General features: G+C 47.8%; 1 protein-coding gene across 2 annotated transcripts in view; it reads left to right on the plus strand.

Annotated features, from left to right (window-relative positions):
- The window catches only part of CAPZB (capping actin protein of muscle Z-line subunit beta), a 56,148-nt gene extending 28,726 nt beyond the window's left edge, over positions 1–27,422 (plus strand). Inside the window, exons 4-10 of one of the 2 annotated variants that reach the window (XM_066334409.1) lie at positions 2,707–2,820; positions 15,483–15,624; positions 16,145–16,261; positions 22,921–22,986; positions 23,973–24,049; positions 25,160–25,272; positions 27,178–27,422. In XM_066334409.1, the coding sequence (XP_066190506.1) occupies positions 2,707–2,820; positions 15,483–15,624; positions 16,145–16,261; positions 22,921–22,986; positions 23,973–24,049; positions 25,160–25,262 (619 nt within the window). In that variant the 3' untranslated portion in view covers positions 25,263–25,272; positions 27,178–27,422. The remainder of the gene's footprint in view (positions 1–2,706; positions 2,821–15,482; positions 15,625–16,144; positions 16,262–22,920; positions 22,987–23,972; positions 24,050–25,159; positions 25,273–27,177) is intronic. The other variant, XM_066334410.1, reaches the window with a different exon arrangement.
- Positions 27,423–27,881: the final 459 nt, after the last annotated feature.

The raw sequence follows: 27,881 nt of genomic DNA on the forward strand, positions 1-27,881 counted from the left end.
ATAATTTTTATTTTCTTCATATTATCAAATCAAGTCTCACAGGTTCTTCTGTGAGTGCTCCTGAAATAACAGAGGTTTGTGAAGGATATCAAACAGTCATGGAATCCACATGGTGAAGGCAGAGCTTTTATTAATTCTTTTTTTTTTTTTTTAATATAAGACTTCAAGGTCCCTGACTTTGTCCATACATTTCCACTCGAAGTGTGTTTGATCACTCTGGTAAATGGAATCCTTATGGGGAATTTGGGGCCAACAACACTGAAACCTGTTAGCTGAAACACAAACCATTCTCTTTTGGGGAAATTAGAGGTCTGACTTTTGAAATTTAAGTGCTTGTCCATCTGTCTTTCTTCAAATAGCCTCCGGTTAAGTGTTTAAATGTGTTGTGAATGCATTTCCACAAAAATAAAAAATACAGGGCTGCGTTAGGAGGTTTTTTGTTGGTAAAGCAGCTGCTGGCTCCAACTGGAATGGGATGAAAATGCCACAGGCTGCTGGCTGGGTCTGTTCTGGGCTGCCCCTGAATCCCATCCCTGCACCAGGGGAAAAGGTTTGGTGTTTGCACTTACAGCATCTCCCAGTGGTTCTGCAGGAGTTCTCTGCTCACCCTCTGCAGTAGCTGAGCCATTTGGGAGCACCAGGGGGATTTTTATGTGAATCTCTTCCAGATTTCAGAGATTTTAGGTAAAGGAGTGAAGGGAGAGCTGAGAAGGAAGCTCAGCCCTGTCTGCAGGGAGGGCTCTGAGCAGGACCAGGCTCTGGGGCTCAGCAGTGGCACCAGGGGAACAGGCAGGAACTGCTCCCTGGGAGTTCCACCTGAACGTGAGGAAGAACTTCTTTACTCACTCTGGGATGCATTGCCCAGAGAGGGTGTGTCCCTCCCTGGAGATATTCCAGATCCATCCAGACACAATCCTGTGCCCTGTGCTGGCCCTGCTGGAGCAGGGAGGTGGCAGCAGATGAAGCCCTCTGGGCCCTTCCAGCCTCACCCAGCTGGGATCCTGTGGCTGTTGGTTCCTCTCCAAAGCAGCCACATTTTAAGCAGCCATTTAAAATCACAAAATCCCAGAATCACTGAGGTTGGGAAAACCCTCCAAGACCATCAGGTCCAACCTTGACCAGTCACCACCTTGTCCCCAGCCCAGAGCACTGAGTGCCACCTCCAGCCCTTCCTTGGACACCTCCAGGGATGGGGACTCCAAACCTCCCTGGACAGCTCCTGCCAAGGCCTGAGCACCCTTTCCATGCAGAAATTCCTCCTGCTGTCCATCCTGAGCCTCCCCTGGCCCAGCCTGAAGCTGTTCCCTCTCCTCCTGTCCCTGTTCCCTGGGAGCAGATCCTGACCCACCCCTGGCTCTCCCCTCCTGTCAGGGAGTTGTGCAGAGCCACAAGGTCCCCCCTGAGCTCCTTTTCTCCAGGCTGAGGCTCTTTCCCAGCTCCCTCAGCCTCTCCTGGTGCTCCAACTCCTTCCCAGCTCCATTCCCTTCCCTGGACACACTCCAGCTCCTCCATGTCCTTCTTGTGGTGAGGGTCCCAGAACTGGACACAGCCCTGAGATGAGAACCACGACCTGAAAGCATCATTTGGGTGGATGTGACACAACAGCTCCACTTCTCCTGGTCTCACCTTCCCTGTCAGGTGTGATTGGGAGGAGTGAAAGGAGCAAAGCAGAGCCTGGGCTTTGTGCTTTGCATCAAACAAGTGTCAGACACTGCTGCCTGTCTGAGAAATGGGTGACAGAGGGCTGCTGAGAAAAAGCCTTTCCCTGTGGCACTGAGACCTGGTGTTGGAGCCAGGGGCTGGGGAAAGTGAGTGGGGAAAGGGGACAGAAAGGGTAGAGGTGTTTTTCTTTAATCCAGCAGTGATATGTGTAAGTTGGTTACTCCAAGGGGAAATGAAAAGCAAAATGCAGGTTTCCAGAATGGCAGTTATAAAAGCCTCAAGCAGATGGGCAAAGGGTTCCATTAATCTTTTAATACCAAATCTTTAATTAAGAGTACAAAAATCTCTTCCACACCTGCAGAAATTGTAGTAAAACCTGCAGCTTTACAAACCCTGTTAAATCATTCAAACTGTTCAAAGGGTTTCCTAATGTTATGCTAAAGGTAGGGTTTATTTCAAAGCAGAATAGTGGGGGAAAATGTAGACCTTAATCATAGCCAGCAGTGCTTGGCTCAAATACTGTCAGATCCCAAATAAACTACACAATCGATTTGTATTTGCATGAAAACAATTTTAAATATTTAATGTTCAACAGCTGAAGCCTTGTTGTTGAATATGTAAGAAGGAATAGATTGAAACCCAAGAGATATTTTTTTTATATAGAAAAACCTGAAGCCAGTGAATGGCCCCGAGTTTTGAGGGCTCAGTCTCCCCTTTTTGGCAGTGTTTGAAATGGCTGTGGAGGATGCAGTTCTTACAGGCAGTTTGCTCTGGGCACCTTTTGGTTTTTTTGGAAGTTCAGCATTTGTGGCTGAGGTCAGACCCACCAATATTAAACGTTTCAGAGCCATGGAATATCCTGAGCTGGCAGGGACACCCCAGGAGCATCCAGTCCCGCTCCTGGCCCTGCACAGACACCCCAACACCCCCATGCTGTGCATCCCTGGGAGCTCTGGCAGCCTCGGGGCCGTGGCCAGGCTGTGTCCCATTGCCTGTTTCTGTTGTCCCCTGCTCTGACTGTCCCTTTCCTTGTCTCCCTGGCAGGTCACCGTGGAGCAACAAGTACGACCCTCCCCTGGAGGACGGTGCCATGCCCTCGGCTCGCCTGCGCAAGCTGGAGGTGGAAGCCAACAATGCCTTTGACCAGTACAGAGACTTGTATGTCAGTCCTACCCTCAGAGCCCTGCCTGCCTGTCTGTCTGTCTGCCTGTCTGTCTGTCTGTGTCCCCTGGGGCACAGGGGCTCGTGGGGGGAGGCAGCACTGGGGTTTGTGATGCCAGACGTGATCAAATCTGTCAGCTGGTGCCAAAGGCAGATGCTGAGGTGCTTTCCCACCTCCCGCCCCCTTTAACAGATTGATGCTGTCTCTGTCCTGGCATGACCTGGCTTCTCTTTGATCTCTAAGTTCAGTTTTAAACCATCTGCATTTTCCATTCCCTCAAGGCTGTACTCTTAAAAAATCTCGATGTGCAGCAGCAGCTCTCACATCTCTCAGTAAAATGACAGGCACTGAGCACTGAAATGCAGCAGTTGGACAGGGATTAATGTACTTCTGCTGCAGGATGCTTGTTTCAGGCCTTGTGTTATTAAAGAGGTGTAAAACAAAGGCATTAATAGAGCACGTGTGAGATCAATGTAGATCAGGCAGTGGCTGTTTTAAAGCAGCAACAGGAAACTTCTGGGTGAGTTATCAGTTGAACAAGTTTTCTGTAAATGGGGCTGTGCTTGTCCTGCACTGCCCTTACCTCTGAATCCTTGGGGTGGGATCAGGCTCAGCTGTGGGCTCTGTACTCTGTGGTCTCCTGAGCAGTGCTGGGGTGGAAAGTGATGCTAAAACTGTGCAGCGAGTGTTGCAAAGCAAAAATGAACCAGTGAGTGTGTCCTTTACTGGGACACTTTCTTAGGGAGGTGCCTAAAAACCATGAAAAAAGTGAACAAACTTCATTGCTGCTTCATGTTGCCTGCAAAGGGAGATAAAACACAGCCTTAGATGTAGTTCATCATGTTACAGTGCTGACAGAAGCACATTAAAAGGAACTTTTCTTGCTGGATTCTGTGGCTCAGTGTAAATGTAGCCTGTCCAAATGTGTTAAGCATCACACTTCTGTTACAGGTATCAAATTTTTACTTCTTTTCATGCATTATTTTCATAGCTCTCCAACTTCTCTTGTAAGTAACAGTTGTTACTGGTATCTGAACTGACTGGAAGAAAGGAATTTTGCATATTCAGCAAAGCCAAGTTTGCACTTACTCCCCAGATGCAGAACAGAGCAGGACCAATAAGATTTTTAATACCCTGAGATGAAAATGAGGAGGTTTATGGAACCAAGGTTGTCTTTTTAAATCCCTCTCTGCTCAGATGACCATGAAGTCATGGCTGGATACAATAACTTCTTTAAACAGCTTGAATTTGCTGGAAGGGAAGCACAGGGCAGGTTTCTCTGACTGAGGTGACTCTGCTCAGCGTGGGGCACAGCATTGCCTTTATATAACAATCCTCATGTATTGTGTGGAAGGAAAAGGTGAGGTTGTTCCAAATTCCATCTTTCTGTTTGTCAGTGCACGTTTTACAGCAGTAATGGTCAGAGGGGGTCCAGGAGGGGTCACAGCCAGGAGAACAGGTCAGACTAGGGGCACAGGTGCCAGCACTTCAGGGCCTGTTGTGATCCCAAAAGTGCAGGAGGGAAAGAGGATGAGGGTGGTTTATTGCTCTTTGGCTGAGCAGCATTAAAAAAATGTGGCATTTGTGGAAAGAATTTGCAAAGTTAAGGAAACTTAACCTCAGTGTCTGAAGGGTTCGTCATGCTTAAAATCAGGATTTGTACTTCACCTCCAGCAGAGCTGTGGAGAGAAACAGGCTTTTGTTCTTGCAGTTGGGCTCTGCAGGTTCCTGAATAAGACAACTGGATTTTTGTGTTCTGACAGCAGAAGCTTAATTTTTACTTGGAGATCAGAGGGTGGGAATTCAGAGGTGGTAACAAGTGCCAGCTTCTCTCAGTGCTGCCCTTGCCAACACATCAGATGGGGAATGACTGCAGCAATTCCTCACGGAGCAGCTGCTGGAGCTGCCTGGGGAGGGCTGTGCTGGGAAGGGGTGGCAGTGGCAGGGATGTCACTTCACTGGCAGCTGACCCTGGGAATGTGCTGTGAAGCCAGCAGCGGGGCTGGGCCAGGCAGAGTCAATGGAGGTGTCATTGTCCTGCTGCTCTGGCAGCTCCTGGGGCTGGGGAGGGAGGGCACGAGGCATCCTGAGCCAGGAACCAGTGTCCTTCTGAATTCTGGAATTCCAGAGACAAGGACAGCAGAGCTTTTCCAGCATTGGGAGATACTTCAGGCTCACTGGTGTATCAATCAAAGGGATGAGCGTGCTGGCAGCCCTCAGGACAGTATCTTTTGTGGAAATTTTGGGTACTGTTAGATGGGGAGATCTGTTCCAGGTTCACCTTTCAGGAAACTGAAAAATCAGTCTGTAGGCAGTGTGCAGAAAAATCTCCATTTTGAGTTGACCTGTAGGAGCTTTCATCATTTCTGCTCACTCTGGTGGAGTTGTCTGCCCACACAGATCCTGCACAGGGGACACCAGGCTAATTGATACTTCACATTACAAATTCTTTCTTAGAAAACACCAGTTTAAGTGCAGTGCCTACAGATGAAGAGGATGAAAATGATGCTGAGGGAGAAGCCTGAAATCTGACCCATCAGCTCCTCACCAGTAGTCCCTTAATAGGCTGTTCTGTCCCTCTGTGGGGCAGAGAATGTTCCTGAGCTGCCTCTGAACCACAGCTGCTGTTTTCTGGAAGAGAGGTAACAGTGAATGCAAAAGTGATCACAGCACTCACAGGGAACACCACATCCCAGCGTGTTTGAATTTCCTGGGCTGTTCAGGCATTTTTTTCCTATAATGAGACTTTCTGCAGGGTTTTTCAGTGACTTTGTGCGCAGCCTTACTGGACACCTTCTGCTGTCCCAGGCTGCTCCAACCCCATCCAGCCTGGCCTTGGGCACTGCCAGGGATCCAGGGACAGCCACAGCTGCTCTGGGCACCCTGTGCCAGGGCCTGCCACCCTCCCAGGGAACAATTCCAGCCCAATATCCCATCCAGCCCTGCCCTCTGAAACTGGGAAGCCATTCCTTCTTGTCCTGGCACTCCAGGCCCTTGTCCAAAGCCTCTTTCCATCTTTTCCTGTTGGCTCCTTCAGGCACTGGAAGGCCCCAGTCAGGTCACCTTGGAGCCTCTTCTCCAGGCTGAACAATCCCAGATCTCTCAGAAGTTGCTGTGCATGGGGCTCACTTCACTCCTGAGCTTCCCAATGCACCTGATGCTGGTCATTCCAGCATCTGCAGACAAATGGGTGCTTTTGAGAACGTCTCCAGTCCCACTCTGCTCTCCACATGTGATCCAAACCTCCCCTGGATCAGCTCCCATTTTATCTTGAACACAGCAAGTGTTGATATCTCACAGAATTCATCTCAGGCCTATCCCATCTCTCCCTCTCTCTTCAGATTGCTTCAGTTTTTCCTTCTGTCAGTCCTATTTGGCCCACACACCTTTCCTTTTTAGATTTCTCTTTTCATCAGGTGTGGTAAGTCTCCACCTACGTGCAGTGAGTCACTGCATTGTATTTGCCATTTCCCCAGGGGCTGGCACCTGCTGTTGTGGGTGTTTTGAGGGAAACAGCCTGTTATGGATTTGTTCAGAGTTTGTGTAGAATGATCCAGTCAGATTTGCTTGCTAGGGACCTTAAAATTCAATTTTGTCCCCAAAAGCTTAGTGGCCAAAGCTGTGTATGGTGAAAACAAGTTTGGGGAAGTCTTGTAATATTGCATGTAATAACATGATGTGAGCTGGAGAAGAACAATTCTGCTGAACCTTCAGTTCCTGTGAGCCAGTGCTGAAATTGGCCTTAAGTGTCTGTTTTAGTGCAAACTAGCTTTAGTATCTCTGCAGTTCCCCACCTCTTCTTTCTGGAGGCATTTGGGTTAAAGAGGAATTACACCAGGTTTTAGTTCTCTCTCTGTTGTCTGTGTTAAACAACAAGCACATTTCTTGGTTATCTGTTTTACCCGAATCCATGTCACTTTCCCAAAAAACAACTGTTCCATTTCCATCTCCTGCTGCCAGGTTGAACTCCGACAGTGCCTGGAGCTAATGCCCTGGTATGTTTGTGTTCAGTAGGTTATTATTCCCAGATGGAAGTCTAATATCTTACACCACTCAGTTAGAGCCTTGGCTTTCCACTTCCAATATGGTGAAGATAATTTCTTCCAACACATGGTTGTAATTTATTGCCCTTTGCTTGACGTGTGTGTGCTTGATTGAAATCAAAGCGTAATGAGGACCAGGGCAGCTGGTTAAATCTCCCTATTTTAGATTCTGCCTTCCCTTGTTTTGGGTTGGAGATAATCAGGGCTTTAATTAACTAATCTAATGGCTCTTTGTTGTCTGGAAGAAATAATTTCTGAAGTGATTAAATAGACCTCCCCTGGGAAGGATGCTGCTGATCTGTCTGCAAACAGGATGAGTTTTGGCAACTTTGGACTGGTTGAGTGACTGACATACATTTAGAAAGCTATTCCTCCTTTTTTTTTCTGTGGCTTAAATTGGATTTATTGGTGCTTTTAATTTTTAACAGCCTTAAAAAAAAGATGAAACATCATCTTAATCATTCTGTTCCTGAAAATGTTTGTATTGATTAAGATTTTGAGTTTCCTCAACAGAGTGAGCAGTGAAACCTTTTGAACTTCTGCTTCTGTCTGTGTTTTGATGTTGATCCACTTTCAGTTTGTTATATTAGAGCTCTGGACCAGGAATTTGGTAGGAGTGGAAGGAGGTCTGGGAGAGGATTGACCTCTGAAACGTCTTTGTTGTGTGTAATCCTTTTATTATTGAATTTTGATTGGAATCTGGTCCAGAGTAGTTATCCCAGTTTTGGTCAGTGTTAGCAGTGCTGAGGGTGGCACCCCAGGCCTCTCTCTTTGCAGTGTGGATATTCCTGTCCTGTGGGTAGAACCCAGGTGTTCTTGCAGCCAGTGGAGCCTCCAGTGCCTCTCTCTGTCTGGAGGAGGCATTCCCTGGGAATTCCATGTGCCTCAGGAATGTGTGGGGTGAGGAGCCTTTTGCCAGAGTTTGGGCAGGTACCACGGTGAAGTCCCAGTGACAGATGAGTTTGCCCTTTCATTTTTACAGTGCTCAGGGCTGACTGTATTTTTAGTTTTTATTATTCTGTTTAATCTCACGGAGCAGCCTGGCTTTCCTGACCTTCAGGGATGTCTCATCTTCACTGACCTGTGCCACCATCTGTACTATGTTCAGATGTCCCATGTACTGCTGGATAGTTTACCTTTCTTTAGCTGCTTTTACCCTTTTTCTGGTTTATTTTGGATTGTGTGCTTGAACAGCCTCTGACACTGCCTTAATCCACTTGTCCTGATAAGAAAAAATGGAAAGCTCTGTCAGTGCTGCCCTTGGGCTGGAACTGAGATCTGCTGCAGCATCATCTGAGTTCTTCTGACAGACCCCAAGAGCCTCTCAGTGGAGCTCAGGCCAACTCACAAAATACTTTGCACTTCTCACAGGGTTTGTTCCAACTGCTGCATCCATGGGTTTCACCAACTTTGCTGCACATTGTGCAAGGAACAGCCCCAATTCCACGAGTAAAGAGCAGATTCAAGAGGTGTGATGAGGAGGTTGCTTTCAGCACAGCCTGCCCTGGCACAGGGTGCCCAGAGAAACTGGATGCCCAAGCCCTGGAAGTGTCCAAGGGCAGGTTGGACAGGGTTGGAGCTCCCCAAGGGTTTTGGCAGCTGTGAGCCCCTTATGAGCCCTGTGTCTGTGTTCACATGCAAACCTGGTCTGCCTCAACTAGAAGCCCCTGGAAAGCTTTGGAGTGACTTTATTGCCATCAGCTCCCTGTTCCTCATTACTGCTGCAGCCCTTTGTGCTTGGCTTTCTCCTGGGCATGGGAGTTCCTGGGGCTTGCACAGCCAGGGCCCTGCAGATTGAATCCAGATGGGTTTGTTGTGCATCCCAGCACTAAGGAAACTGCCTCTGCATCCCTCTGCTGCCGGGGGATCTGCACGACAGGGTGTGACATCGTGGTTGTGTCACCAGGGACATTCTTGCCTCAGGTCAGGCTCAGAAGGGTGAGATGAAGTCTCCTAAGACAAATCTAAAGCACCAAGACTTTCTCTGCTTTCCTGTCTGTGTGCTTTTATCACAGCCATGCTGTTTTCCCAAGGAAATTACTGGGATGTAGAAAACAGAGCAGTGTTGGGATCCCCCCATCAGTGCACCCGTGGGCAGCTCAGAGCAGAATTAATATTGAAGCTGTTTGTAAATATTACCCAAATTAGAGAATCTTCTTAGAAAAGAGGGGGAAATTAAAAGTACTGGCCTGCTGGAAAACAAAATCAGTTGCTTTTCGTCTGCTTTTTTTTCTTTGGGAGTTCCATTTTGGAGCAGCTCTGCACACACTGCATTCTTATCTTCTGAATCGGAGCTGTTGGGTGGAGGAGGAGTTTTTCCCTTGGGTTCCCACGGTTCTCTGTAATTACATAAAAACTGAGCACTTGGATTAGGAGGTCAGCACTGATGATGCAGCACTGTCCTCAAACGCTGCTCTCTGAAGGCTTTGAATCTCTTGGAAGAAATTACTTATGTTCAAAAATGAGATGAAGTTATAAACTGTCAGTTTATTGTGATCTGGAATTTTTGAGCTGGTTGTCTCTAATAATACTTTGTATTGTATGGACAGAAATTTATCTCATGCTCTCACAAATATAGTGTTTTAATGATGGAATTTGAAGACAGGGTGAATTAAACAACCTTCTTGTGGCAGATCCGATACAGAATTCTTCTCTTAAAGAATTGATGTCATGTGAAATTTGCAGCCTCCAAAGATTTTTGCAAACTTAAACCACGACACTGAAGATTTCTGCTGTCTCTTCCCCTCCTCTCCTTGTTTGGATTTCAGCTGGCAGAGTCTGGAATGTGGCAGACTGGGGGTGGCTGGAGCAGTGTCTGTGCTGGCCCAGGATGGCCACAGAAGGGTTTGGAAGCAGTGGGAGCTTCCCGGTGTTAATGAAGCAGTCCCTCCTTTGGACACGTTCCAGAGTGACCCCTTGTCCTGCTCATTAGGTGCCTGATGGAATTCTTCCCAGGTCACTTCTCCAAAGGGATTTGGTTGTTAATTTCCATCTGCCAGGAGGAATTGGACAGGAAGGAAAATGTGAGCAGTAGCTTTCATTAAATAATGAAAAGTACTAGAAAGCGCAAACTGGGAGGTTCTGGGAGACTTTTAGCCTTCAGGATCCTGTTGTTTGGATCCTGTTTTCCTTCCCTGCACAGTTCCTGCACTTCACAACTCTTCTGAGCAGTTTGAGTCATCCCACCGTGGGTCAGATGTGTGCTTTTAAGTACAAGTGGCATTGAAGTTACACATACCTAACTGGATTGGTATGTTTGCTCCAGGGATTTTTGCACCTGTGTGTGCTGGAAAGAATTCCTGTAAAATACCTGTACAGAGCCCCCAAGCATAATTTGGGCTGAGTTCATCAAGCAGGGTGCAAAACCCCTGGGCTGTGCACAGACATTTTACCTTCTTCATTTTAAATCTCTGGGTGAGATTGTGGAAGTGCTCCACAATTGTGCTCCTGGGGCCAGGGAAGGAGAGAGGAGCTATAAATCATCTGGACTCAGAGCAGTGGGAGAAGTGTCACATCCTGCTGGTTCCTGGTACCAGCCTGTCCTTTCATTAAGGAACAGGCTCCTGAGCCTCATCACTCGACAGCTGGATGAAGCCAACAATTATTTAGGGCCAACTGATCTCCTGAAGAATTCCTTCCTCCCCCTTGAGGTGTGAGGTTGCAGGGGAATTGTTGAACACCTGAGCAGTGCTTTGGGTTTGGTGGAAGGTGGGTTGCTCAAATTTGCCACTTCCTTCCTATTTCTGCTGGGATTCCTGTGCTGGTTTGAGGTGATGGGGAAGGAGTTGGTGGGAGTTGTGCCACGTCACTTGCCCCTGCAGTCTCCTGTTCCCATGAGCTGGAATGTCTGATTCCTCACCTTGGCACTGAGGAAATGTTTTGGGTTGCTGTGAGACACCAGCTGCTCACGCTGTGACTTCAGTCATTGTCACTCTTGTAAAAACACGTGGAGCTGAATGCTCAGTGTTTTCCTTTGGGGCAGGATTTTTAAATGCCAGTTCTCTCGGAAGTCTGTTGATCTAAATAGCTGGAGACATTTCCCTTTCGATGCTGAACTTCTGTAGCTGGAAGAAAGAACTACGTGACCTTTAGGGAATAAAAGAAAATATATTTTTCTGCTTTAAATGAGCCAGTTTGAAACCCTGTGCAAGCCTTTGGAAGGTTTGCAGGGCCAGGCTGAGGTTCCAGATGTTGGTGCTTTGGCATCAGGGGCTTGGAAGAGCCATAAGCCACAGACTTTTTGTCTCTGGATCTCAGCTACTTACTGGAAAATGCACAAGTGTTTTTATGGATGGGAGATTTGGTTCTGAGGTGTAATTGAAAGTCAGAGCTCGCTTTTATTGCTGTGTGGTGGAAAGTCACTTTCTCCTCACAGCATGCAGGATCTGTTGGTGAGGCTTGGAGGAGAGCAGCGTTATCAGGAGGGTCACAGGGCCTTTTCTGAGCTGTCCTTCAGTGGTAAAACCAAGTGATTAATCTGCCCTCCTTTTCTTGAGGGCTGTGCTGGAAGCTGGGGGATTTCCTCCCCTATCACATCCCTCTTGAAGTCAGGGCTTTGTTCTGGCCACAGCCTCTATTTCATGGGTACAGCTCCGGCTCCTCAGACAACTTTCCATCCTGTGTCTCCACCCGCTCCAACTTCAAACACTTCATAAAGCTTTGGATCACTCTTAGCTTAAATATTTGCTTTTATTCTTGCATTTGTAAAGTAGGTCAGTCTTAAGTGTGACATTTTTTGTATAAAACAGCTTTTTCCAGGAGTTCTGTGGTTGATGAGTAACGGATATAAAAATTCAGTGTTTGATCATGACATTAAAACTATAATTGATTTTGAGTGAACTGCTGTTCTGAATTCTGTAAAGAGAATGAATGATCACTTTGGGCCTTATGCCTTTTAGTCACCTTCCTGGGCAGCCTTATAAAAAGTTCTTTTCCCAGAGATAGAACACTGGCTGTCCTCTCCAAGGACAGGGATGTCACTTGGTCTTCATGATATTTTAAGGTCTTTCTAACTGACCCCAACTATGATATCATTTAGCAATGTTTTCATTGTTAATAAAGGGGTATGACAACCATAAAACAAATTTTCATTGTTTTATAATGAAATTTGTCTGTAGGTAAAGCCTGATTGATCTGGATTGAGACATCCTGGATTGATCAGTGTCCTTAGGCAGAGAGCAGTGATTGCTTTGCTCTCAAGGTGTCCTTTGAGAATGGTTGGTCCCTTGGGGTGTTTCTGAGGTACCACATTAGGAATTCCTCCTAGTTGAGCCTCCTGAACATCCCCAAAGCATCTGCTGGTTGTTTGGATGCTCTGGGAGGGCAGTGGCAGCCAGGTGGGGGTCAGTCTCTTCTCCCCAGTGACAAGAGGAAACAGCCTCCCAGGTTGTGCCAGGGGAGGTTTACGTTGGATATTAGGAAAAAAACTTCAGGGAGGGGGTTGTAACGCCTTGGCACAGGATGTCCAGGGCAGTGGTGGAGTCACCACCCCTGAAAGTGTTCAGAAAACCTCTGGATGTGGCACTTGGGGATGTGGGTTAGTGCTGAACGTGGTGGTGCTGGGCTGAGGGTTGGCCTTGAGGACCTTAAAGGGCTTTTCCAGCCACAAGGATTCTGTGATTGCAGCTTCTAAAGAAGTCAGATTGCCTTCTGCAGCCACGGCTGTGCAGGAGGATCAGGGCAGGGGCATCCAGAACAGGCCACCAAGGAAAGAGATGTTTAATGCAGGAGCTTTAGTGCACTGCTGCATGTGACTCTGCTCTGCCTTGCCCATCCATTTCTTTAACAGAGAAGATCCCACTTTGTGCCTTTCTGGAGCCTTTTCCGAGCTGGTTCCTTCTACTCCTGCCTGGATTTTAGTATGTGCTGCATTTCAGTCCGTGGTGAGGGGGTTTCTTGGAGGAAGCCCAGCCCTCCTGCAGCAAATCCAAGTCCACAAATGCCAATTTAAATTCCTCCCAATCTGTCATGCCGTTTTCTATTATGGACCAATTAGCCTGTGGCACCTCTTCATTTAAAAAAAAACCCAACAAACAGGAATGCTCCCCTCTCCAACTTTGACTTTCCTGGGTTCAGAAATCCCACCTCAGTGCTGTGTGAAGGTGAAATCCAGTGAGGAGCGGATTTTGGAGCAGTTCTGTCGTGCTGGAGCACAGAGGATCCATTTGGATATACATTTGGATAATGTGTATCCTGGCGTGCCTTGGATTGGGTCGCTGGCATTGTTGTTGCAGTCTCCAGATCCTGGGCCTGGCCATGGCAAAGCAGCTTTATTGAAATAGCATGTTGGTATTTAAAACAATATTAATACTATATTTGATTCATTAGATCTCCAAAGGCAGTTAAAGCGTTTCCATGTGTGCGCTGTTGGTTCTGGCGGGAGGTTCTTCACATGGCTTTATGTGGTTTCAGACAACATTTTAGCACATTCTTAAAATACCCACAAAAGCCTTTATGTAAAATCTCATAAAGGTGAACCACATAAAAATTATTTTTTTCCTGTTTCATGTCATTAGGATCAAAGTACAGTAGGTAAGAATAAATTTCCCAAAACCTTGTTTTGGTCCCTCTCTTAATTAATGCTTCATGCTCGTAGCAAGGTCGTAAAGTGGGTAATGGGGAAACTGTCTGTGCACACTGTAATGTTCTCAGTGGCTGCCAGTTCATTTGGAGTGAATTCGCTGATTCTGTGTATGAAAAAGAATATATATTATATATATTTTTAAAGCAGTCTGACTCTGAGAAGGGACAATAACTGCTTCTCTCTGGCCTTTGATTCCCATTGCCAAAGGAAGGGTCACTTAGGTTAGAGCTGAGGTTCACTGCAGGACTGGAATTCCCGTTAACTGCGTTAACCAAAATCCATTTGTGAATTCCCCAGGGGATGTAAAAAGGGTGTTTGTTGGTTTGTTAGGTTGAAGTGGCCTGCTGGCAGCCTGGCTTTAGCGTGGCTGGGTTTGCCTTTTCAGTGCTGTGTTACCAGTGGTTGGCAAGTGCCACAGGACAGTGGGTCCTCAACTGCTCAGGCTGGGCGTGCTGAGGAGGGACAGAGCCACTCATTAAAATAAGAGGATGTGGTGAGTTAATGGAGAATTGTTTACCCCTCCTGAGGTCAGCACTGGTTTGGGTAAAGACTTGGATGTCTGTAGTTAAAGGGAATTGGGGCATTTTGGTCACTCTGCCCTCTTGAAACAAGGTATTGAGCTGATCTGTGAGTGCAGAGAATGTGCTGGAAGTGTCGAAAGTGTCACTTAGCATTCACTGCCCAGTGTCTTTGCTCCTGGCTGTTGGCAGGGGTGGGGTTAGTGTGCTTTAATCCACTGTGCTGAGGTAATCCATGAACTCCAAATTACAGTGAGTTGACTTTTGAGCACCATTCCCAACTGGAAGGCCCATGGCTAGAAAGGAGGGGAGCACAGAGGTGGGAAGGTTTGATCATTTTTTCATGCGAGGGATGATTTCCTCTCTTGCAGAAGAGGGAGCAGTGGTCCCTCCCAGGTGTGTGACATCAGAGGCAGCATGCAGACCAGGTTAATCTGCCTGGGAACTGGCTGTCCTGGCAGCTCCGTGTGTCTTTGGATAATGAGATTTTGCTCTCCTGCATGCAATGAAAAGTCTGACTACCAGCATTTTGTGTTTTTGATGAAGTTTCCTCTCCTCCTTTCACATGATCCTTGTGTGCCATGGTCACCCCTGAGATGTGAGAGTTGTGTGCCATGAGCAATTATTTATTATTCCCTTTTCCTTCATCCTCCCTTATGGCTTTAGTAACTTGAGAATGGAAGGGCTGAAATGCTGTGGGTTGCAATTCCAGTTTTCTTGAAGACAAAATTACTCTTCATGCATCTTTCTTCCAACAGTGTTGGGTTGTTAATCATTATTTCATAAAGTGCATTTTCCATCTACACCAGTGTCATCCAGAGGGAGTGGAGCTCTACAGATCCCTTTGCTTTGTTGGTTTTCTGAGTGTACTTTCAGCAAAAGAGATTGAGGCAATTGAAACAATTTTCTCTTGTTTCCCATATGTGATGCTGGAATAATAAAACCTCAACAGCATCTCTGCATTTCTGAGATCCCTGGTTTCAGTTCAGCTCCCTTTGCAGTAAATCAGTGTCAGCTTCACACAGACTTTGGAGGCAGCAACATAAAGTTACTTACTTGCTCCCTTTTGTCTTAATTAGTGAACTTTGCTGTAAAGAACTTCCAGACTTTGCCAATAGCGAGGGAAAAGAGAAGGGAAAAAAGACCAATTGTAAAATAAAGCCTTGCTCTCAGCCCACTTTGCAGCTCGTGCTTTTTTACCAGCTGTTGTAGGTAATTGGAATCAGAGGAAATGTTTGCTCAAGTCCTGTAGAAATCTGTAAATAGCTCTGGTTCTCACCAGACCTTTATTCTCTTTCAGAGAAATGTGCAGTTGTTTTGTAAGTGAAGTCTCTGCATTATGAAGTGATTTGAACTGCTGGATTTCTGGGGGTGTAACTGTGAGAGTCTTGAAGGAAGAAAAAAATCTGTATTAGGACTTATAAATTCTGCTTATTTGAGATTATTATTATCGATGTCTAACTCTGGCTTGGGTCCTGCTTGCTTTTAACTTGCCTTTGGGTTGCATCCTGCAGGTATTTTGAAGGTGGAGTCTCCTCTGTCTACCTCTGGGATCTGGATCATGGCTTTGCCGGGGTGATCCTCATTAAGAAGGCTGGAGATGGATCAAAGAAGATTAAGGGATGCTGGGATTCCATCCACGTGGTGGAGGTTCAGGTACAGCCTCTGGGGCAGCTGATACACCCAAGTGAAAACAAAACCCAGTTAATTCCAGACAATTAAGGAGCACAGGTGTTCCACTGAACAATGCAATATTGTGTCAGGGCTGTAAACTTCTTTCCCTTGTTAATTTTTTGAAAATGCCCCGGAGCAATTTGGATGGAGATAAGTCAGGGCTGTAATCAAAAAGAATCCCAGAAGAATTGAAAGTATGTTACTTTCTGTGCATGTGATCCTGAGATGTGGGGGGTTTTTTAACATAAAGAGCTACAGATAAATATCACTAATTAGGTAATAAAAACAAGGTAATAGGAGGGTAAATTGCTCTAACTAGATTTGCTTTGGAAAATTAGAGGAATGTGCAGACTTAGAATTGTCTTTAAGAGACTGTGCTGCACGAGTGGGGTTAGACTTACCTGGGCTGTTGCTTGTGGGGTCTGCCAGGCCAGCCCCCATTTAGCTTTAGGAGGGATTTTCACCTTCTGTCCCTGTCCCTTTTTGTCCCTTCCCCTTGCAGGAGAAGTCCAGTGGCCGCACTGCCCATTACAAGCTGACCTCCACAGTGATGCTGTGGCTGCAGACCAACAAAACTGGCTCTGGTACCATGAACCTGGGGGGGAGCCTCACCAGACAGGTATGGCTGTGTCCTGCACACCCAGCAGCCCCAGTCAGCCACAAAGCATTGCTTTTGGGAGGTGTTGTATGAACAGCTCTTCTCCTGCAGTTCTGCAGCCCAGTGAAATGGTGAATGCAGTGTGTAATTACCAGAAAGCCCCTTGAACTGTGCTTGACACATTGGAGCTTGCAATTAAAAATACAAAACGTTCAGGAGAGGTTTAGACTTGCTTCTAAGTCTCAGTTTGTCCTTTGGTATCTCTGAATTTTTACTCTTCCATGCTTGTTGCATATATTTTTGTCTGCAAGATTTGCCCACTTTATCATTGGAAGGTTCCAATAGGATTGTAAAAATATAGGATGACTTCTTTTCTTACATCTCTCTTTTAAAAGCCAGCTAAACCACTGTGTTTTGCACTGACTCTTAAGATTTTTTAAGGACATCAGTTACATAGTATCTTCCTTTAGTGTTTTCTTCCTGCAGTATCAAGACACTGATTTTAAAAAATCTAAAAAAATAAGATATATTTGGCCTAAACATTTGGGGTTTTTTTGCCAGCATTAATGATTTTGACTGCCTCCTGAGAGCTGGTTTCCACCAGGAAGGTGCCAGGCAGGGAGATCTCAGCAGTGCTGCAGTCCCTGACAGGCAGGATCTGCTGAACTGCACTGCCTTGGATGGGGCTGCTTCTGCCCCACCACCTGCCAAAGGCTCCTGCCTCCCTGCTGGTGCCCTGGGCTTGCTTTGGGCTGTGGAAGGCAGTGACTGGAGCAGAGTAATAAACTCTGCAGGACAGGAGGCACATTGTAAGGTCATGAGTGACTGGAGAGATTGGCAGCAGCTGAAACTCCTTTATGAGCCTTCCCAGGGCAGACTGGGGCTTTCCATACAAAGGACAATGCAGACTCTGTTAAAAACCTCATGGTTTTGTACAGGTTTGAGCCAGGTGAAGGCAAGGAGGGTCTGGGATTGCAGAGAGGGACTCAAACTGGGTTAGTCTTGCACAGCTTGCCCCAGCCTGGGTGATTTTTCTTTCCACATTGTTGATGTTGAAGAAGCTGATGGAAAAGCAAGAGAAGGAAAAAGGCATATGGAGACAGTTTTGAGCTTTTTTTTTACTCTTTCTGCAGTAATTACACCCGAGTTATGGTGACATGGACAAATATTTAATCACAGGCCTTGCTAATCCTGTAAATCAGAGCTGTGAAGTGCAGGCCAAGGGTTTGGCTCTGCCCACGGCCTCTGAGCACGAGCTGTGCCAAGGAAAACAAGGGCCTTGCAGGATGGGTGTCCTCAGTACACCTTGGCCTGAGCTGCTGGGCCTTGTTTGGTTTGACTTTCCCTCTCCAAGCTTCAGTGGGGAGATTCATGCTGCTGTCATCATTTGAACAGCAGAACATTGGATTCAGATGTGGTGCATGGGGCCAGGGCCTGGCTCCAGTGTCAGGAGTGGTGCAGCAGCTCCTGCACAAACAGGGGAGCCTGGGGGCACGTCCCAGCCTCAGCTTTGCTGCTGTGCATGGGACAGAATCCTGCAGAAAGCTGCACTCTCCGCACTGCCTCGGGGTGTTCTGTGTGAGGGGGAGCTGCTTGTCCCCAGCTGGGAATTTACCTGCAGCTGGACCAAACTCCTGAGTGCAAGGCTGGGACTTTGCTCTAAATCCAATTTGCCACATCACCCAAGCTCTGCAAGTTTTACTTCTCCTTTTTTGAGCAGCCCTTTATGCAGCAAACTGAGCCACCAAGGATTGGTTTTAGTTTGTTCTTGAATAGCGTGTTCCAGTTTCACCTTGACAGGTATCAGGAATGTTTTGGAAAAACTTTGTACATGGTAAATTGACATGGTTTTGGTCAACTCAGTGTTTAAGCTACTCAACCACCTTTGATCCTAAAATGAGAGTAGCAGATGTCCTTGTGTTTGAGAGGAAGGTTTTGAAGTCTTCACAAGCTTGGTCATATCCTGGCTCACAACCTGATGGCAGAGCAGCCTCTGAGTGCCTGGAAAGGGAAGTCTGGTGAGAGCCATTCCTCCAAAACCAGTTTGGCCTCAGAGCTGCAAATGGGGTATTTTCTGAGTGCTTGATGGAGTGATTAACTTGGTGGCCAGGAGCAGGCCAGAGGAGAGAGGAGCAGCTCAGGGAAGGCCACGTGGTGGAGCTGAACTCGGAGCTGGAATAAGGCTCTGGAAATAGCTGTTCTCTGCAGTCACTTCCTGGAGGTGAGACCTTGTTGCCCTGCACCTGATGGGGTTTTGTTGCCTTTGTCAAGACCTTTTGGGAAACTGCCTTCCTTGAATATCCTCAGGCTCCTTCCTGCAAGGCTCCTGCTTGGGCTGTTCCTGAGTGTTACACTGAATTTTTGAGAAGGATTTTTCCCCTCTCTCTTCAAGACAAGGTGTTTGTTGTTGTGGCTGCCCCATCCCTGGAGGTGTCCAGGGCCAGGCTGGATGAGGTTTGGAGTAACCAGGATTGTGGGATTCTCTTGGAGTGTTCCTACAGCTGCCTTGGGGCCACGTGCTGGTCCCTCCTGGGTAGATGCTGCTCAGAGGTCACATCTCTGGCCTGTGTCTGGTTTATTTCATACACTGGGAGTTGACATCTCTCTTCCAGCATCTTGAACTGCTTCTCCTTGGATTTCCCAGTGCAGTTTTTTGTCTGCTACAATATGGGTTGTCTCTGTTTCTAGGAACAAACATTTTACATTTGTGAGTGGACAGAATAAGGAAGGGGGAGACACAGAAGATTCAGCCTTTTTTGGGAAGTTAAAAACTCCCCTTGGTGTAGCTTTAATTTACTTTGTATGGTGTATTTTGGAATTTCAGGCTTTTGGTTTACCAGTTCAGTTACAGAATTTCAGATTGTGTCCTGCTGCAGTGGAGGAATGGGTGTTTATACACACACAGGAGTGTGCAACACAAACCCCTGTGTGTTGTCATATCCACTACTTGGTACAGTTGATCTGTATGCATAATTGCCTTATGTGTGTGCAGGTATTAATTTATCTTGAGAGGGTGAGATCAGTTCAGTTTGCTCTGAAAATCCAACAACAGCCACAGATCTCAGTGAGATCAGTTCTTAGCCAGCAGCTGAACTGAATCCATGGGTCCAGGGATTGTAATTCTGCCCTGAAAACTTAGGGAGAGTTAAAGCTGAAGTGACATCTCCACACAGGACTTGGTTAGGTCCTGGCTGCAGCAGTGCCTCTGTGTGGCAGAGACTCTCCTTTGCCCCGTGGGGGTTTGGCTGGAATTTTTAGGAATAAATGTTGTTCTACATAAATGCTGCCAGAGAGGAGACAGGGAGCAGGACTTGCAGGGAAATGAAACGTGCCAGCAGCTTTTCAATTACCTTGCACGGTCTCTGGGGACTGCAGGTACCTCCCACCCCTGCTGATTGAAGCCAGATGTTTGGCAGATGCTTCTCCCTGGCAGATTTTGGGGTCCTGTCCCCTTTGTGTGTGTTGGAATCACTTGTGTCGCCCGCCACGGCTCCGAACGGCTTTGGCTGCATTTTGAGGTTTCATTAGGCTGCACTTTTATTTAAGGTAAGAGCAGCTGTGTGATCCTGTTTCACTTGGTGCAGAGGAGATGTAAAGGCTTCCCCTTTCCTGGCAAACAGTCAGCACTGCACTTTGCTGGATGGGCTTCTGCAGCCCCCTCCTTCCAGGCGGGATGAACAGGTGCCTTCCCGAGATGTCCTCGTGCACAAAGAACCTGTGTGTGTGTTTCCTGAGCCAGGAGGAGCCTGAGGAAGTGAGTTTGCTGAGGAAGAAGTTGGCTCCATACCTATAGTTTATTTACATTTGGGGATGTGAAGGATGTAAAGTCACAGGGAAATGAGGCCTGAGATTCGGGATTGAAGTAGCACAGATGTTGATTTTTGAACTTGGAACACTCTCTAGCGAGGGCAGAAGGTTTTGCAGAGCTGGATGAAGGCTGGGCTGTGCAAACAGAGCAATCTCTGCCTGCAGGAAGAGCTGCCTGGGATCTGCTGCTGCTCAATGAAACCCCAGCAGAGCCATTCTGCCATTTATCACCCAGGAAAATCCCTGTGCTCAGCAATTAGGAGACTCATCCATTTCCAGCAAGGGCAGCTTTCATGGAAAGCCCTGTCCCACTGACTTCCAGATGTTGTAACTTTGTTTTTCCACCCGTGGGATCTTCCTGTGATCCCTGAGCTCCCCCTCTGCAGTTACCAGTGCCCTGGAGTCTCTTCAGTCACCAGCTGAGCTGTGTTTGGGTGCAGGGGACAGCAGGGATGTGCTCACAGGGATTGTCTGGGGATTATTTCTGCCTCTCTTTCCCATCATGAGGGTGAGGAGGCCCTGGCACCTCTCAGGCTGCCCAGAGCAGCTGTGGCTGCCCCTGGAAGTGTGGCAGTGTCCCAGGCCAGGTTGGAGAGGGCTTGGAGCAGCCTGGGATTAGTGGAAGGTGTCCCTGCCCAGGGCAGGGGTGGAATGGGGTGGCTTTGAGGTCCAGTGTGGATTTCACAGAGGTTCAGTTCTGTAATAGTTGAGAAAAAGAGAGGAGTTGAGGTCTGAAAAGTGGCAGGTGAAGGTTCTGTGGCATCCCCAGGTTTGCCCATGGTTTTGGCTGGACAATCTGGCACAGGAAATGGGATGTGTTTGGTTACACTGGTGAGAGCAAATCTCTGTGCAGGGATGGGGTCAGTTCTCAGCTGGTTCCTACAATGCTGCAAGTCCTGCAGAGATCACAACCTCCATTTATTGGTTCTAGTTTGGAATGAGTGCTGGAGAGGCAGGCCAGGTTTAGCCTTACTGATATCCAAATAATTCCACATATTTTCCACCTGGAGCCTTCAGCCTGCCCACTGCCTGTGGCTCTGGGAGCCCTTGGCACTCACTGCTGTTTGTGTTTCATTAAAGGGATTTTCACTTTGCTCCGTGGCCAGAGCAGCTGTGGGTGTTGTTGGCTTTGCAGAGCAAAATGGAGGATGAGTTCCCTTCTACCTTTGCTGGTGTTTTCACACAGTTTCATGATGAAACAAAGCGTTTATCCAGCTTAAATGTCCCTCTTTATATCATCCTTCCAAATAATGTTTACAGAAAGCCCAGGCAGCTGCTTTATTCCGTGCAGGAAACATCCAAAGTGACCAGCCAGCCCTGGAGATGTCCCAGAGGAGTGAGTTTCCCCGTGAGTCAGACTCAGAGCAGATGGCTGGAGCAGCCAGGCCCTGGCTGTGCTGCAGGAGAGCTGGGGCTGGGCTGGGGCTGGGCTCACCCTGGCTTTGGCTGAGCTCAGCAGCACTTGGGGAGTGACAGGGGCAAGATGAGCTGCTCCTTAACGTCAGCCTGTAGAGAGAATTTCCCCTTAAAGCAAATCCACCCCTTTTTTTCAGCAGCAGAAGTCCTGCTGCTGAGCCTGTGCAGTGCCAGCCACCGGAAGGAACCTTTAAAAACCCCAACTCAACAAAACCCAACTGTTTGTAGGACATGGCTGATCCTGACTCTGCACTCCATTAAACAGTCTCTTGTAACATCTGGCCTTCCAGAGCACATAAAAATGTTTTCCTTCTGGCAGCAGTTTTTATAGAGATGTAATAATATACGTGCATTTTTTTTTTTAATAATTCTATTTTCAGATTCTGCTGCTTAACCATGGAGCTGGGGCTGTCCAGGTGTGGAGGAGACACAGCAGGGAGGTTGTGACAGTAACTGCCCCACTGGCAGCTCCCAGCTGCCCCAGACTGGGGCAATTTGCTGATAGTTCCCAACTCCCCATCACGTGTGGATGTGTGTTTGTGTAGTTGAGGTTTGCATTGTCCCTGCACTGCAGCTGGATCCCTTCTCCAGGCAGTGTCTCCATTCCATGTAAACAGTCTAAAGGCAAAATTCAACGTCCTGCTGCTCTTTCTCCCCCTCTCCCAGGTTATCTTTTGCCTTCGGGGCTCCAAGTAAATTACACGCTTCCCCAAGCCTGTTACAGACTTGGCTTATTAGAAGAAACCTGTAGCTGGCCCAGATTTTTAAACTCTGCCCTGAGGGAGGGATAGGAACAGATGGATAAGAGAATTCAGTGGGATTAGTAAAACCCTTTGAAGACTGTTCTTCCCACTGCATTTGTCTCCCAGTTTTGTTTTCGTGCTGTCTCAGCAAATCTTGCTGAGGTTCCTGGGTCTGATGTTCATTGTTCAACAGCTTGGCTCTGTCTTGGCCACAATTTTCACCTCAAGAACTGGGGAGGATGGACTTTCCCTTAGCACAGACCATGGAGGGCTGTGGGGTGGATGTTCCATGAGGCACAGTCAGATGAAATCCAGCTTTTGCAGCTGCAGTTCCAGCTCCCAGTTTGGATGCTGGGGTGAAAGACCTCAAGCTGGTTCAGGGACCTGTGTCCTGTTCAGGTCCTGCACTGAGGTCTCACTGGACTCTTGATTTGTTCCAGCTCTGAATTTCTCCTGCAGAGACACTTGGCTGTTCCTCAGTGGGGAGGGAGTGGCTGTTGTGGGGCTGTCTGCAGCAGGGGCTGTTTTCATTCCTGCTTTTATTCCACCACATTTCCATCGCCAACACGTGCCCCTGGCAAGTGCTGGGGGTTTCTCAGCCCGTTCTGCTGTGTTTGCACACTGGAGGAGCTGCTCAGACCCACTGTCCTGCCCTCCTGGACACTGCCCTGCCCCAGACTCCCTGTGATGGATGCTCTGTGCTTTCCTTTGCAGATGGAGAAGGATGAGACTGTGAGTGACTCCTCTCCACACATAGCCAATATCGGGCGCTTGGTAGAGGTGAGTGCAGGTTCTTTTGCTCAAATTCAGTCCCATCCCTCAGAATTTTGTTGGATTTTCTTTACAAACAACTTCCTCATTCCTGTTGTTGCTCAGTGCTCCTCTTTCAGTCCCTTCCAGCTGTTTGTGGGTACAAAGCCACCCCTCTGCCCCTTGTGTCCTGCTCAGCACTGCAGTGACTTCCTGGACAATGAGTGTTCCTTTCCTGAGCACTAATTGACAACTTCCTACCCCCACATTTGCTTTTGCAGCCACTTTTGGGGAGAAGTGTTTCAAGTCAGGTTGCTACACAGCACTGTCCCTTGGACTGAAAGTTCAGAGTATCAAGTGCTGATGAAATCCCCTGGAGTTGGGTTTAGTGTTGGATTTTGTGGTAGCTCTCAATCCTGACTGAGACTGTGCTGACTGAAGGTGTTCCAGATTTTCTTCATTGTTATAGCCAAGAAAGGAGGAAGTTCTCAACTAGGATGCATTGTTAGGGAAGTGGGAAATTAAAGAAAGGCAGCTACTTCTTTTTTGATTCCTTTTAAATTTTTTTTTCCTTGAGTGGAAGCAATGCAATGAAATAAAAGCTGCTTTGTTAAAGATCTCTCTCAGAGCTCTGTCGAGCAGCTTTAAAGAACAAGTCAAAAATCCAAAGTCACCCCGGGCACAGAACTCTGAGCTGTTGGTTATGCTGAAGGACTGACCTGGCTCCTGGAGCCTGTGCAGTGCCAGGACGCTGCTGGGAGGGTTGGGGTGCTGCATTTTCCTTCTGTGCAGAGCTGGGGAGAAGCTGCCCTCTCGTGGTGCAGGGAGCTCCCGTAGCCTGGAGAGATGGGCTGGGAGGGGAGAGTGGGACAAAGGCCAGGCTCTGGGATGGGAGCAGAGCCTGGCTCCCGGGGGGGCTCTGGGTGCTCTGGGTGCTGTGGTCACCACCTGGGGCTGCACCATCCCTGCACACAGCTGAGCTGACTAAAGAGCTGCTGTGGTACTTTATTTTCCAGGACATGGAGAACAAAATCAGAAGTACACTGAATGAGATTTATTTTGGAAAAACAAAGGACATCGTTAATGGGCTGAGGTAAGGCAACTGCAGTGGGTGGGGGACCCTTTGCATCCCTGTGGTGCCACCCCAGCCTTGAGCTGCTTTTTTTCCCCTCCCTGTGCTTTGGGACAATATTTGTTGTGTGGAGTTCAGGGAACTCTTCTGCTGCAGAAATCTGAAGCAATGTTTTAATCTCTTGTTCCCTCACCAGGAGCAAAACAGCCCAACAAACACTTGAATTTTCGGATTATTTTTCATCAGTTTTATTTTTCACAGTCCTGCAAGCTGTACTTAAATTCTGTCTTCTCTTTCTACTATCCTTAAAAATAGTCCCAGAATTAAGTCATTACATGGGTGGTTTGTGGTATTTAGACTTTGTTCTAAATTCTGTCTTTCCCTCAACACCACTGGTCAAAACACAGTGTATGAGAAGAGATTAAATTCCCTGTGCCTTTCTGTAGGGAAACTGTGCTGTACTTTTCAGCCCCTGCTCATTCCTGGACAGGAATTGGACATGGAAATCCCAAGCTGGTAATTCTCATGCTCACAGAGGAAAGTGCAGAACTGTGATGCCAAATCACTTCATTTGAAAGTTCAGAGACCTCCCAGCACAGTGTAGTAATGCAGAATAGCCAGAGGGCACAAAGAAATGCTCTGCTTTTCCCTCACACACTGAGATGGAAAAAGAGAGAAAATGGTGTTAATTAAATATTGGTGCTGCTGTGTGGGCAGAGGGAGCAGCAGGACCTGAGGGAGGGGTTCTGGGTTCTGCTGCTCTGGACTCTGCCCCAACAGAGTCAGAACAGCCTCAGTTTCCTTTGGGCAGAGCAGGGTTTGGCCAGGAACCTTTTATTAACATCAGAGGGAACCTGGAATAGAGTCTTTCTCTTGTGAACGTTGCCTTGAGCTGTTGTGGTTGAATCTCTGCTGTGTCTCCCCATCCCTCAGTCCGTGTCCTGGCCGGTGTGCAGCTCGTGATGGAGACACCCGGAGCACTTGGCTCCTGCAGCCTTTCCCTGCTCCTTCTCACCTGTCTGTGTCCCCTTCTCCTCCCAGGTGGTTCCCAGAGCCCCAGCTCTGTGTTACCCAGTTCTTCTGACTGTTCTTTTCCCTGTTTGCTCCCTGGTTTCCCACTGCTCTCTGTAGATCTATCGATGCTATTCCCGACAACCAAAAGTATAAGCAGTTGCAGAGGGAACTTTCTCAAGTGTTGACCCAGCGCCAGATCTACATCCAGCCTGATAACTAAACCAATCCAGGTACCCTCGCTGCCTGTGAGGTGTGAGCCAGCACTAAACCAGGACTCACCAGCCCAGCCCCTGCATGGTAACGGGAAGAACTAACCCCTAATCCCGCAGGGAGCAGCGGCGGCGCCGCCCCGTCACCCTCTGCCTCGGTGCAGCCACTGAACGTTGTGGTTCTTGTTGGTTCTTGTTTGAAATGTTTCCTCCTCTCCCGTGGAAACCTCATGCTGGCAACTGGGGCAGGATTTACCACTTTGCACTCTGGCTTGGGAGCAGGAAAGGAGCACGGAGTGCTGTGCCTGGAGCTGTGGGATTGGGCTGATTCAATCCAGAAGCCCCAGGACTCTGTCCCTTGGGCACCAGCAGTTTTTTACACCTGTGGTACACCACTTCCATGAAGAAATTCCCTGTAATCCCAGTGTCCTCCCTGCAGAATGAAATCTTGGGAGTCTCACAGTTTGGGGAAAAAAAAAAGAGACTGGTTCTTCCCATGACTTCAGAGTAAACGTGTGCTCACCACACGGCCCGTGCCCATGAGCCTGGTGGATTTTGAATTTCCTTGGAGCTTGAAACGCTGTCCTGCTCAAGCTCACTCAGACATTGCCAGCCTTCACTTGCTTGTGCTCTGCACAGCCTCCAGAGGGATCTGTTGCTGTGCTCGTTTTCTCTGGAGCTCCGAGTGTCAGGAGTGCACGGCAGTGACTAACCCTGAGCCAGCTTAACCTTCCACTCCAGTTCCTAACCAGTTACAGATGTTGTTTCAAACACATTCAGCTGACGAAGGGGGAAACTCACTATTTGTTGATAGTGGCCAAGAACCACTTCTTCAGCCTATGACAAATGCAGATATAAATGTATATGTTTTTATTAAAGCAGCAGAAGTCTCCAGAGACAAGAGAATGGAAATACTGTTATAAAAATGGTAGGAAAATCACCACCCAAAAGAGCAGCCTTGTTTACAGGAGACAGCAACCAAGGAAAATGAGGTTGCTCTGAATCACAGAATCCCAGACTAGTTTGGGTTGGAAGAGCCCTTAAAGCTCATCCAATTCCAAGCCCCTGCCATGGGCAGGGAAATCTTCCACTATCCCAGGTGCTGTAAAGGCTGTGAAATGTGGTTTAGGTGGGGAGAAATCCTACCCCACTGGATCCTGCCACTTCTCTGTGGTAGCCACTCTGGAAAAGTTTGGTTCTGGATAGAACCCATTCTATTAATTTATTTAAGAGGGGCCTTGTATAAAGTGGAAATTTCTTATTGTCTCATTGAAATCAGAGATTCCTTCACAGGCATCTTCCAGGGCATCGATCCCAGGTGATTCCTGAAAGGTGCAGCTTTTCCTCTGTACTTCCAGGCAAAGGGAAGCCCTGCAATAACCTTGTGACAGAATCTCTGTTTTTCTTCAGCTGCTTTGATCACTCACTCCTTAGGGAAGGTACAAAAAAAGGCAGATTTGAGAGCAGAACCTCTGGCTGCTTTTCCCACTGGTGCAAAGGCTGGCGGGAGGTTCTGAGGCGATCCTGGGTGAAGAGTCCTGCAGAAGGGTCAGAGCTCCCCAGCCTGGCCCTTCTCCAGGTGGGGCTGGGTTTTCTCTGGACTTTGGGGGAGCAGGAGCGCTAACCCCCTTCGCTGTGGGACTTTGCTGGGCTTCCTCCAGTCTGTCACAAAACGTTGGGAGTCTCCCTCTGGCAGCCGGGGGCCGAGCGGAGCTGCTGGGGAAGCGTTTGGTGCCAATCCTTGCCAGAGTGAGTTTTGCTTTGTGTTCTCACTGAGTGGTCACGTCACCTTCTGCTTCCCGGGGTCCAGCAGGCAGAGCTGAGCCTGGGCTGAGGGGCTTCTCCGTCCTCCTGCCTCCCAGGACTGCTCCCAACCCTGCCCTGCCCCGCGCCGCCTCTGACCGCACCTTTCCTTCTTCCCTGCAGGTCTGTGCAGACTTTTGCAGACAAATCAAAACAAGAAGCTCTTAAAAACGACCTGGTGGAGGCTTTGAAGAGAAAGCAGCAAAGTTAAAGTCCTGTCTGTGCTAACCAGCCATGCCATGCACTCGTTAGATTCCTTTCGTAGAGAATCATCCCCCTGCCCTTTTCTGTTCGTCACGTCACGATTTGCATCCAATACTCTCCATGCAGCGCCATCCTCTCCCCATGAATAAAGCTGTACAAACTTTTTCAGTCTCTGAGGCCTACTTTGCACCACATTTTACTATCAAGACCTTAGGCTATGTTTCTGTAGAAGTCCATGTATTATTTTTTCTTCCTCTCCCTTTCCCACCCTCCCCCATTTATATGCATCACCACAGATCATTGTTTGTCTTTTCCTCCCTCACCCCCTCCTGCCTTTTGTTACATTGGTGTAAAAAATGTAAAACAAAAATTTATTAAATACTGTGGTGTGTGAAAGAGGAAGAACTGGAAAAAACAAAAAAAAAAAAAAGAAAAAATAATCTATTCCACGTATGTTTGGGGGCTGGGCACAGGGGCTGGCTGGAGGGAGGGAGGGAAGAGAGGGTGTTCTTGGGGTTGTACGATACTGAGTTACCCAGATGTGCAGGAGATGGTGATTTGGAGACCTGCTGAAAGTTCTGCTCTTCTATAGCCTGGTTCCAAGGCGCTTTTCTGTCAATTTT

Source organism: Sylvia atricapilla, chromosome 22 (genome assembly GCF_009819655.1).
Source record: "Sylvia atricapilla isolate bSylAtr1 chromosome 22, bSylAtr1.pri, whole genome shotgun sequence".
NCBI classification, from domain to species: domain Eukaryota; kingdom Metazoa; phylum Chordata; class Aves; order Passeriformes; family Sylviidae; genus Sylvia; species Sylvia atricapilla.